The sequence below is a fragment of the Onychostoma macrolepis genome, chromosome 12 (assembly GCF_012432095.1).
Source record: "Onychostoma macrolepis isolate SWU-2019 chromosome 12, ASM1243209v1, whole genome shotgun sequence".
Taxonomy (NCBI): Eukaryota; Metazoa; Chordata; class Actinopteri; order Cypriniformes; family Cyprinidae; genus Onychostoma; species Onychostoma macrolepis.
The window spans coordinates 7,003,838-7,017,431 of NC_081166.1; the positions used below are offsets into that span (position 1 = coordinate 7,003,838).

The 13,594-nt window shown below is 35.4% G+C and overlaps 1 protein-coding gene across 7 annotated transcripts in view; it reads left to right on the forward strand.

Moving 5' to 3' along the window:
* The window catches only part of sdk2b (sidekick cell adhesion molecule 2b), a 341,245-nt gene that overhangs the window by 231,877 nt on the left and 95,774 nt on the right, over positions 1 to 13,594 (forward strand). For all 7 annotated transcript variants that reach the window (XM_058794072.1, XM_058794075.1, XM_058794074.1 and 4 more), the window contains exon 2: positions 406 to 565. In XM_058794072.1, the coding sequence (XP_058650055.1) occupies positions 406 to 565 (160 nt within the window). The remainder of the gene's footprint in view (positions 1 to 405; positions 566 to 13,594) is intronic.

Genomic DNA, 13,594 nt, shown 5'->3' on the forward strand with positions numbered 1-13,594 from the left:
GAATTAATATGGACCACCCAAAATGTTTTACTTAAACTGAAATAAATAAATATTTTTATGTTTAAGTTTAAATTTTAAATTTTAATATGCAAAATATAATTATTATTCATCCATTTGTTGTGTTTTATTCTACTTTCTAGCAATTTTTATTTTTTTATTTTTTTTGAGTTTATGTATATTCATATTCAGTCTGGAGTGCTTTTGCTTTATTGAACTTCACACAAGACAATAGGCCATGTTTAAAATTCTGTGTGCAAATACCAGCAGCAGGCTGAGGGCGCGATACAGCAAGTGTCTGTGAGCATTAGCTGGTTGTGTTTACCTGCTGCAGGTCAAACAGTGTTTTCCCTCAGAAGCAATTCCCACTTTCTTACATTCTCTCTCTTTCTTTGTGTCTTCCTGCAGATGACGTTCCTCCATACTTTAAAACAGAGCCTGTACCGAGTCAGTTGCACCTGGAGAGGAACCGGTTGGTTCTGACCTGTATGGCCGAAGGGAGCTGGCCTTTAGAGTTTAAATGGATCCACAACGACACCGAGATCACGCGGTTCTCGCTGGAGTACAGGTCAGTGTGTTTTCATGTATGCATAAAAACTGATTTGCTGTCTATAATTATTGGATTATTATAGGGATAAATGTGTATCGTTTTCTAACATGCGATGCATCAGAACCAGATCGCTTCCATTATAATCAGAGGATACTGGAAACCCATGAACTTTAGGTTGACAGTAACATTTTTTTTTTTTTTTTTATTTAGCTTGTTTTTATTGTTTATACGTTAGTGTGTACCATTTACTGGTATAAAACACAATTTTTTTTATGTTTGGACAGATGCTGAAACCTATAAACAATTGATAATAACATAGGCCTATACATTGAAAACAATAAATATTACATGATAACTGTGTTACTATGTTTTTATCATGTAATTAATCTGAATGTTTTAAAGTCTTGTTTAACATTCTGTAATCTCTCGAAACAAGTTGGCAGCAGTCGTCACACATACTAAACAAAATGAATTTCATTTTAAGTAAATTGGTAAACTGCGTTTAATAGATGTAATTGACAACATAATGTCATTGATATGACAATTTATTTGAATCAAAATATTAATGCCATTATTTCAGTATTCATAAATATGGATTCGTACACATTTGTATGTCTGAAAAGTTGCTCATATGCAAATAATTTACATTTTAGATGCTGTCAATACGTCAGTATTGTGCATTTCAGTGTCTGTGCAAACATACAGTAAGTAGAACCACACTTTACGTAAAAACACACATGATGGAAACCACATTGGTTTATATTATTTTATTTTTAAATATGTTATGTGTTACTTTTTTTTGCCATTTATTTACTTCTTTTTAATATTGATTTTATTGTATTTGTTTTTTTTTTTTACTAAAACTTCTGAGCGTAACTTCAAAGTTAGCGTTTGATGATGTGTTTTGGCCTCTTTCACACCCTTCATATATGCAGCTAATACTAAGATAAATATAAATTATAAAATAACCCAGGCAAAGCCAAATCATACCAACGGATTCCTGTTGAGAATAAAGTTTGAAGAAAATACGATTTTTTTTTTTTTTTTTCAGTTTACCTAAAGTGATAATTCACCCTCATATCAGTCCAAATGTATATGTCTATCTTTCTTCACCAGAACACAAAAGACGATATTTAGAAAAATGTCTTTTTTTTGTCCATACAATGGAAGTACCAGTGTTGTTTTGGACCCCATTGACTTATAGAGACAAAAACAGCTGATTTTCATTATATGGACAAAGTTATATACTGTAAGTTTGGAACGACATGAGGATGAAGGATGCTTTTCTTTTTTAGGTGAACTATCCCTTTAAGTATAGCCTTTAGCTGGCACTTTTTGTATTTGAAGCTATATTTCCCCATCTCATCAAAAACCAAGATAGTCTTTTCCTATAGCAATGGAAGTAACCAGTATAATAAAATATTAGTTTTATTAGGTTAATTAAATGTATTTAATTATAATTCTTATAATAGTACTTGTGATAAGAACAGCAGGAATGTGATGACACATAAATTGTTCCGTCATTATTTTGTGAGGCAAAGATTCAAAGGAATAATTTATTCAGTGTTGAAAAGCAGGAATTCACTTTTAAAGTAGATCGTACCTGCCATCAAATGTGCTCAGGTCATCCAATTCGGACTTTTTTTTAATTAACTATCCTCAGAATATAATGTAAACTCTGGAGCTGTGGTGAATGGAGTTTTAATTAAAAAGATAAAACTGGCTGATTAGAGCGAGGGACAGGACGGGGTACAGAAGGTGTGCTGGTCACTGTGCTGTTCTGAGGCTTCCCATCTACTCCATCTCTTCTCATGTTTACATTATTATCACTAAAATCCAGTTACAGTTGAGCTTTTTTTCATATTGCACATGCATATTCAGGTTAAAGGGATTCACTCAAAAATAAAATACCATTCTATATCATTCCAAACTTATATGACTTTCTTTCTTCTTTGGAACATAAAAGAAGGAATTTGTTTCTCTATCCATGAAAGTCAAAGGGATCCAATATTGTTTGGACCCTAGCATTCTTCAAAATATCTTCTTTCGTGTTCCACATAAGAAAGTCATACAGATTTGGAATGACATACGAGTGAGTAAATCATGGCAGAATTTTCATTTTAGACAAATTATCTCTGTATGCAAACCGTCAGGGCCATCCTTTGGGCGGTGCAACTGGTGCGGTCGCATCGGGCCCCACGGCAACCGGACCGAAATGCGATCATGAACGGACTGAGGGGGACTACCTCGCTCCCTACCTCGCACTGGGCCCCGCGTCAGCCAGGGACGGCCCTGCAAACCGTAATCTACTTACTGTCAAACAAATTAATAACAAACGCATTGAGACAGAGAGCTGTGACAAATTATTAACAAGTGCTTTGAGACACAGGGATTTGTGAAAAATCAAGCTATCAAAACATTAAAAAAATAAAAAAATAAAAATTGAACATGAAAGGAAACTAAAATAAGTCAATATCAAAATGAAAAAAAGAAGAGAAAAACAAAAAAAGAAGATAAAAAAAAACTCCCATAACAATTTTCCATTTCATTTCACTCTGGAGTGCCGTGAATTAATAACCTGACTAAATGACTTAACAGAATTGCTAAAAATGAATTTTAAATAATAAAAGAAAATAAATAAATAGCATGCAGCATACCCAGACTATAACAGCATAAAGTTTTTTTTTTTTTTTTTTTTCACTTAATCAGAATGTGGACCTTAATTGTAAAATGATATGCATATAAACATGGTTCAGTCTCAAAATATCTGTATATAATAATTGTACAACATTCTCTGACTTCTGGCTATGTGTATTAGTATGCTTAAAGTGATACATAAACACAAAAAGTTATTTTTATTTAATTTATTTATTTTTATTATTTATTTATTTCATTTTATTTTATGTTGTACACAAAATGTAATGTCTCTTCTTCTTATGCTTGGTTAGGACACAATGTTACGCAATGAGACATCTAGAGAACAAAGAGATAATCAAAGGTCAGTACACTCTTAAAAATAAAGGTGCTTCAAAAGGTTGCGATGCCATAGAAGAACCATTTTTGGTTCCACCAAGAACCATTCAGTCAAAGGTTCTTTAAAGAACCATCTCTTTCTTACCTTTTTCATAATCTGAAGAACCTTCTTTCGCCACAAAGAACCATTTGTAAAACAGAAAGGTTCTTCAGATGTTAAAGGTTCTTTATGGAACCACTTAGACAAAAAAGGTTCTTCTATGGCATCGTGAAGCAACTTTATTTTTAAGAGTGTATCATTGATCAGGACTAAGACTTGCTACTATAATACATAAGAAACCCAACTGAAATCCAGTTTTCGGATGTTTGTACAGACTTGTGTTTGTATGGGACGTCTCCAGTGTCACTGGTGTCCTCCCCTATGACATGCGAAGGCATGTGAAAGTGGCAAGGTCAGCAAAGCCGAATGGTAATTTGGCCATGGATGCTCTTCTATGCAAATAGAAAGAGTGATGAATCGTCATTTAAAAGCATCCCAGCTCTCACAATGACCTTTCCTTTCCCAGCCCCCTGTCACATAAGTGTGTGTGTGTATGTGTGTGTGTGCTTCTCTCATATACAAAGGAGACTTTCCCAAATGAGCTCAATCAATTGTTGTCTGGCAGTAGTGTTGTTCTCTAATGCCAGCTCAGCTGACTCTGCTACTGTGGCGCTAATGACATCACTCTGCCCGGGCATCCGATCAGCTCAGGCGTGCATTCTGGGTCTGTACTACCAAGTGCCTTGCTGGATTAAATGCAGAATTTAAATGCGATTGTGTCGTTTTTCAATGTTAAAATAATTTTGCCTACTCCATCTTGAAATGAAAGGAAATGAGTTTCATGAAAATACTGTGTTTCATAATATTATTATTTTTACTCTTTTTTTTGACCAAATAAATGCAACTTTGGTGAGAATTAGAATCTTCTTTCAAAAACAAAACAAAAAAAGGTAGTGTAAATTCAGTCAATAGTTGTCTTATAAGTCAAGATCAAAATGTAAGATGTTATTGACTAATGATTTTGCCTCTTCAATAATTTCCACCATTCAATTCATAATTCAAATCACAGGAGTGTAACACATTTTTTTAATTGTATCTGAAGGCCTTGGATCATAACAATACTGCCTTAAGACAAAGATAGAAGACAAAACAGAAAAAAACTTGCCTCTCAGATTAATGTCTTGCAGATATGTTTTAAGGCCATCCTCACTATTTTTCATTCTTTTATCATTTGGTTGTTCTCTCCAGTTTGCACTCTCTGGTTTCTATTTCTTGTGCTGAAATCTCAGTAAACATGTTTCTCTCACGGCTGACTCTCAGACCATATTTTCACATTAACAGGGACAATTTCACGCCGGATCTGCACGAATTAACTAGAGTTCAGTGCAATAATTTGCCTTGTCTAGAGGATGGCAGTGACGATTTCCCACTGAGCGTTCTCACAGAAATTCAGTGAAAGATCCTATAAAATACTGCTATGCCATACATGTTTTGGTTTTTCACTCCATTTACACTCTTATACTGTATATCTACCTGTAGTGATACATGCCAAGACAATATTCACACGCTTTAGAAGATATTTTGGGAATATTTCGGTTCTGCAAACACATGGTACATTGATTTTAGGAGTGCATGTTTAGGAAATTTGAAACTCATACAAATAAATATTAATTTAAGACTGTGAACAGCCAATGCCAATCTAATTATGTTTATTTATTATGAAATTTGCTGAAATTTTACTCACCCTCAGACTATACAGATAAGTTTGTTTCTTCTCCTAAGTTTGTTCATCGGAAAAGATTTCGAGAAATTTAGCATTACATCACTTGCTCACCAATGGATCCTCTGCAGTGAATGGGTGCCATCAGAATGTTAGACCAAACAGCTGATAAAACCATTTACAAACCACTTACAAACATGCAGCTTTTCTCTTTATGAGATGTTAATTGATGAACTGGTGTCTGTAGAATATTGATGTTTTTATCAGCTGTTTTAACTCTCATTCTGACGGCACCCATTCAATTCAGAGGATCCAATGATGAGCAAGCGATGTAATGAAAATCCCCCAAACTTGTTCTGATGAAGAAACAAACTTGTACATCTTCGACGGCCCGGGAATGAATACATTTTTATTTTTGGATGAACTGTTCATTTGAAGATATAGGTCACCCAAAACAAAAGTTCTTTCATCATTTACTCACCCTCGTTCCAGATTGTTCCGGATCTGTTTGACTGAAAAATACCGTTTTTTTGGGGGGGGTTTTCACCCGTTCAATGAAACTGAAGTGGGTTGGGATTTCGTTTTTTGTTACTTCCCTTGCAAAAATGTGTAGTCACATATGACCATATATAGATGTTAAATTTGAATGTAAATACTCATTATTTCACACTTCATTTCAGAAGAATTGATAATTTAAAGAAGTTTTAAAATCAGTTTTGTTGAAGTCATTGACTCCTATTCAAATAAACAGTGTACAGTTGTTCTCCAGTACTGAAATAAACAGTGCTTCACAAGTATGCCCATAAAAACTCTCTTTGCTTCTTATATAAGCAAACATCCTTTTCCTATTTCAACATCCCTGCCATTAGTGTCACCATAACAGCAAGTACCGCTGTTGTTTGGTTACTGAAAAGCTGTGCCATTCATCAACTATATGCACTGATTATTCTATAGGCAGCAGATGTTATCAGTGCTTCCCGTAACAGCGCCTGCAGGCTGAGCTGATGTTGCGTTTCGCTCCCAGCAAATTGAATCACCTGCAGCGTGGGCCCGTACAAAAAGACCTGCTTTCTTCCTTTCATTCTTCTTGCCTGAAACCACGCGATATCAAAGATGGCACTGGAGCAGAAGAAGCGTTCTGTTGTTTTCTTTATTCATGTAAACATTAGCGTGGTCTGTTGTGAAGTCTTCTGGATATCTGTGACCCGATACCAACACACTTACTGAGAAGAGCTTTCAGTCCAGACAATGCTAATGGATTCTCTTCTGCAACTGAAATATAGACTTCCACCCCGCATTCTTTCAGTGTAACTGTTGGTGTGTGTGTGCGTCTGGTGTTATATCTGTGTATGCATGAGTGCACCCATAATCTGGTTTCCAGTAACCTCCCATGGGAACTGTTGCAGTCTGACCTTACAGACATTGTTGAATATGTTCATAAGTAAGCAGTTCATGCCATGGTTGTGCACCGTTCAAAATTGTATTTGAGAATGGGTTTTAAAATTCAACAGTTCAATTTGGACAGAATTTGAATTGTGGTAGCAAACGAGATACAGAATTATAATGGTGCGTAACAGTGCCTGTCCACTTTCTCTCTATATAAAACTATATAGAAAAGCAATGTATTTTATGTGCATTGCCAAATATGCATTTATATAATATATTTAAGTAGGTTGAGAGCATAGGAAGGTTGACTGGATGGTCGCTATAGTATTTTTGCTTCGATTTTCTGACCTGTGGAAATGTTTTTTTTTTCTCAGAATCATGGGTAATGTAGTTAATTAACAACCTTATAGCTTACAGCGGGTCTTTATTTAAAGGGTTATAAATATTTTACATGAAATATTTAATAATATAAAAGTAAATTTATAATAATAAAGTAATAGTTTTATACATATAATGAATATATATATATATCAACCCATTCTCACACCCAACTCGTCACATATTGAAGCTTGGTCAGGACCACTTGGCGTCGCTTTTTGACGCTCAAGGTACCCCTTAGCGTCATTTTTCGACTTGCAGGGTCCTCCGTTGCTTTAAATAGGAAACCCTTAGCGTCAATATGCCCACGCCATACTGGGAATTTTATCGTCATAATTAAATTATATATTGGGTAATAACAGTGCCATTATTGCATATATGTTGGGGTGTGATTTTTCAATGTAAACAGCCACAACAGTTTTATTTATATTACATTATTTACACATTTATGAGCACATAACCCAACCCCTGCCCCTAAACCTACCATTTGTCAATAAAACACAAGATATAACAGGCAGACACAACTACCGTCATAATTTATTCAAAAAATATTAATATTCCAAGTCTTCCGAGGTAAAACATTTGATTTGTGAGAGGAATAGACCGATCCCCGTCTCCGTCCACCGTAAAGCTCATCCTGTGCTGCAGTCTGTGCGCGAATTCAAAAAATGCCGCCAGAAGAAGCCTTAATTCAGCCTTGGTTGTGAAATGCTATTGGCTCTTGTGTGTCTCGTGACCAATTGCGTCATGCTACGGGACGGGAGTATCTTTTGAAATGAGATGAGATGTGAGCAGGTTAACAGAGCGGGATCATTTTCAGCGGTTAAAACCTTGTGTTTTACTCTCTTCTTCGCATAAAGACTTTGTATGGCTTCAGAAGACTTGGAATGCAACACGACTTGTTTGTAATGCTTTTATACTGCTTGTTTATGGTCAGTTTTTGCAATAAATACCTGTGACTGCACTTATATTTGCCTGTTACGTGTTTTATGTTGTTCAGAAGTGGGTAGGTTTAGGGTAGGGGTGGGGTTAGGTGCTCCAATAAAAGTATAAATGTATATAAAATTATTTATATTTTTTACAAATGCATGCAAACCATTAAACTAAGACAAACAACTGAAAACAACGGAGGAGAACGTGTTGTCATTTTCCATAAGCGTCTTGACCTGACGCATAAAGCAAGCAATTGAAAGCAATGGAGTTCCTATTTTGTCATATACTGACGCCTAGGGGCACTTTTGGCGTCTTCATAGTGACGCGAAAGGCGTTTGACCATGCTTCAGTTTTTGACGCCTATATATACACACACACACACACACACACACACTGCATTTTATATACACTGAACAAAATTATAAACGCAACACTTTTGTTTTTGCCCCAATTTTTCATGAGCTGAACTCAAAGATCTAAGACTTTTTCTATGTACACAAAAGGCCTATTTCTCTCAAATGTTTTTTACAAATCTGTCTAATTCTGTGTTAGTGAGCACTTCTCCTTTGCCGAGATACTCCATCCACCTCACAGGTGTGGCATATCAAGATGCTGATCAGACAGCATGATTATTGCACAGGTGTGCCTTAGGCTGGCCACAATAAAAGGCCACTCTAAAATGTGCAGTTTTATCACACAGCACAATGCCACAGATGTTGCAAATTTTGAGGTAGCGTGCAATTGGCATGCTGACTGCAGGAATGTCTACCAGAGCTGTTGACTGTGAATTGAATGTTGATTTCGCCACCATAAGCCGTCTCCAAAGGCGTTTCAGGACCTCCACATCCAGCATCTTCACCTCCAAGATAATCTGAGACCAGCCACCCGGACAGCTGCTGCAACAATCGGTTTGCATAAGAATTTCTGCACAAACTATCAGAAACCATCTCAGGGAAGCTCATCGGGGTCTCGACCTGACTGCAGTTCGCCGTCGTAACCGACTTGAGTGGGCAAATGCTCACATTCGATGGCGTCTGGCACTTTGGAGAGGTGTTCTCTTCACGGATGAATCCCGGTTTTCACTGTACAGGGCAGATGGCAGACATGCCATCGTGTGGGTGAGCGGTTTGCTGATGTCAACATTGTGGATCGAGTGGCTCATGGTGGCGGTGGGGTTATGGTATGGGTAGGCGTATGTTATGGACAACGAACATAGGTGCATTTTATTGATGACATTTTGAATGCACAGAGATACCGTGACGAGATCCTGAGGCCCATTGTTGTGTCATTCATCCACGACCACCACCTCATCCCAGTTCTTGCATGGCCAGCAAACTTACCGGACATGTCACCCATTGAGCATGTTTGGGATGCGAGTGGACCAACATTCCACAGGCCACAATCAACAACCTGATCAACTCTATGCGAAGGAGATGTGTTGCACTGTGTAAGGCAAATGGTGGTCACACCAGATACTGACTGGTTTTCGGTAAAAGTGTTGCGTTTATAATTTTGTTCAGTGTATATTGCAAATAATTATTATAAAGTAATAAGTATAATAATAATAATTTTCACTTTATAATTTATTATAATAATTTATTTATTATAAATATTATAAACAATGTTTTACATTTTTAGAAAGTTAAACTTGAAATTTTATTTAAATCTACAAAATATATTTTCTCCAAAATAATGAGTAATAGTCAATGTTTAATATATAATTTATAAAATAGATAAATGTAAAAATTTGTGTTCGCACACATGTGTATAATTAGATTATTTAAAATAAATTACTTTGAATTACTAATATTATTAATAAATTACTAATAAGTTGGACCATGGTAAGACCAACCAGTACTCAAATAAAGCATCTGAGCTTTAGTTATGCTGCATACATTCAAGCCTTTTCAGTATTTCCCTATTGATGTGTGGTTCTTTAACCTCTCCAGGGGTCTTACAACATCATCGATTCCCTGATGTAAATGTGTTTAATTCAATAAAGGCTATCAAAAAATCTCAAGACCTATAGAAATGCCGGCCAGTGATAGTCTTTTTAATTATTTAAGTCCACATATCGTTGTATAAGCATGTTTGTGAGCATAAATAACGTTCTGTGGGCAGGAGTCAGGCTATTGAACCAAACTGTCAATGCTCAACTCCTTTTCATGGAAACTTTGTCTTTGACATCTTTGAGGAGTTTGCTGAATTGCTTCTGTGAATAGGTTAAAGTCACGGCGAGGCAAACCACCACTTCATCCAACAGCGATGGGTTTCCAAGGCAACATCAGCCCAGACGGGTGTCTGTTTGTCAGCCGGCTCAGTCAGGGGCGTTTGAACTTCATCTGCTACTTTTTGCTCCCGTGCTTTCTCGCTCTTTTCTCTTCTCCGTTAACGGAAGGCTAATTAAAGGGACCTGACATTGCGCTCTGTTGGCTGGAACATCAATCAATCAATGTCTGAAGCCCCGGCCCCTACTGACTCTCTCAACCTGCTGCACAAGCTCGCAGCTCTTTAAAGGTTAATTATATTCATTAGAGAAAGAAGGAACGGGAGAGAGGAAGATAGAGAGGAAGTCACCCTGAATATATGCCGCTCGTGGCAGGATTTTATCCGTCACAAAACTCTGCAAGGTTAAACTCAGAGTCACAGCACCACCTGTTAGAATATGGGTATGTCCATTTGGCTTATAGTGCCCTGGGAAGTAAATTTAACAGGGTATTTGGCTCTTTAAAGTGAGATTCCAGCTTAGAACAAGTGTAGACCCATATATAGCTTTACAGAGAGTAATGAGGGAAATTTACCCACAAGTCATTGCGCACCACCTCAGGACTTCATGAAGTCTGGCAAAAATAAACATCATTCTAGGTTTTTATTTAACTTCATTGATTTCTGCAGTTTTTCATAGGAATGAGGTTTTAAGTATGAATTTTATTAATGTAAATATTATATTTGTTTGTGTTTGTGTATATACACACAGACACATACATTATTATGAATGAATATGAGAAAAATTGACTGCTAGACTACATTAATAATCTTTTTTTATGGAATTATAATATAAAGATTATATAAATTCAGCCTTTTCTGACCTTTTTTCTTCATTACCCTTAAATTTTTACTTTATGCCCTGTAAAGCATATTCATTTCAATAGAAACATGCACATCACAAAAAAAGTATATTCAAGTAATATTTTCTGAATGAATGTCTTTTTTTTAATAAATAGATTTTCAATAGAATAAATCAATAGATCCAGTCAAACAAGTGTATGTGTTTGTGTATTATTGCTTTTATATATATATATATATATATATATATATATTATTATTATTATTATTTAATCAATACTTTCATTAAGAAAGGACACATTCAATTTATTAAATGTGACAGTAAATGCAAAAAAAAATATTACAAAAAATTATATTTCAAATAAATAATAAGAAAAAAGATAATAAATGTTTCATAAGCACCAAATAACAATGATTTCTGAAGGATCATGTGACACAGACTGCAATAATGGCTGCTGAAAATTCACCTTTGCCATCACAGAAATAAATAACTTTTTAAAATAGGTTAAAATACAAAATGGCTATTTTAAATTGTAACAGTATTTCTAAATATTACTGTCTTTTTTATTAAATTAATGCAGCTTTATTGAGCATGAGAGAGTTCTTTCATAAACATTAAAGAAATCTTACCGACCCCAATACTTTTGAACGTTAGTGCATGTAGTCTATATATAATCAGAACACAGTCTTCTCTCTTTATCTAGAGTTGAGCTGCATGTAGCATTTGCAGCATGCAGGGGTGACGGCAGCCAAATGTTTCGGGGCATGTGTGAAGCTTCGTCTCGCTATCAAACTAAAAAGTATACCCCCCACCAGCCCCCCAAACTTCCTAATTAGTCCATTAGCGCTAATATACTTCACACAAGAAGCAATTTACCATGCCTGGCAGGATCTGCAACCCGCTAACCTCATCGCTAATATCGTTTGATACTTCATTATAGTCTGTTAATAACAGCTCTCCTCAACTCTTGACTTCTAACGAGACGCCCGTCATTCAAGCCCTATACCACTCTTATTTCACCACTGCAGGCATTTTCCTCCACACCCACACAATCTTAGTCTCTCACGGCTAGCAGTAGGTTAAACTACAGGTCTGGAGTCAGCATAGGACCGGATAATAGCCACTAACAGCTAAATCTGTATAGCAATAAACCTGAGACCTTTAAATGTACTTGTTTTTGGTCAAATATTCAAATATAAATAAGTTTTGTGTCTGGATCTGTTGATTTATTCAAAAGTACATTTATTTAAAAACGCCTTTATTCATACAATTGCTTGAATTTTGAGATGATGTTTGAATTTAAATTTATTTGGTATGTTTTGAAGGGAATCAGGTGAAGATCTAAGGATAGAAATTAAGATAAAGTGTCATGAAAGCTTGAAATTTATGATCTTTTTATTGTAATTTATTCAAAAAGAGACCATCACTGAAGCAGTTTTGTTACTGTTAATATTTAAAAAGGTATAATATAACCTCCAAATATCTGTAGTGAAAATATTTGTTAACTATGTATGTATGTGTGTATATATATATATATATATATATATATATATATATATATATATATATATATGCATATATGTATGCATGTGTGTGTGTATAATGTTTAAAAAAATGTTTATAGTATTTTATAATAATATAAATAGAATTTATAAGTAGAACATATATTATAATATATTTTATAAAATATATTATAAGATATTTATCATTTTTAAAAAGTTCCTGTATTCACTGCAAAATGTTGTTAATATATTATAGTGTAGTATAGTATATTAGTCTGTGGCCAGGCTGCCTGCCAGTAAAGGTTCTATTTAATATTCTATTTAATATCCATTCACAAAAATGGTTTGTCTATTTAAAGACATCATGTCGGGACTTTTATTCCATTTTCATTCCATATTTCCATCATATTTAGGTTTGCAATTTCTCCCATTTATTGTCATACCCCCCCCCAACTAAATCTGCTTCAATGAGAGTGTATTATTGGAAAAAATACTATACAATGGAAAGTAAATTGTTAAACACTAATGCTATAAAATGGCACAAAATTGGAAGTAAAAAGCTATTTCAGACAGCAGTAGTTTGAGTGGCAGATAATGTTGACGTCTTGACTGAATAGCCACACAGCTGACCTTCTAACAGCTTCTGGCAAATCAATCACTGTCCTCTTTTTGTTATTTTGTTTGCATGTGTTTCTGTGTCCATCTCTCTTTGTTGACTTTTTCTTGTTTCTTATTCTTCGCATTATGTTTTCTCTTTGCTCTCATTATCGTTCTCTCTTTCTCTCTCTCAGTCTCATTCTGTGTGTCTGGACAGATCTCTTTACTGTCTCTACTCCATTGTTTGTATTGATTGCCATCTGAGGTCAGTGGCTTTTTAAAGCATCTAGATCGAAACGCAGAGTGTCTTCCTCATCTCCCTCTCCCTCTTGCATTCCTTCCCTCTATCGTGCTCATTTCTGTGCAGTTTCATTCTTTTATCTCTCTCTATCATTGATCCATGAGGCTGGAGAGCATTCTGGCCCGGTAATGTGTGGCCCATGGGCCTTCA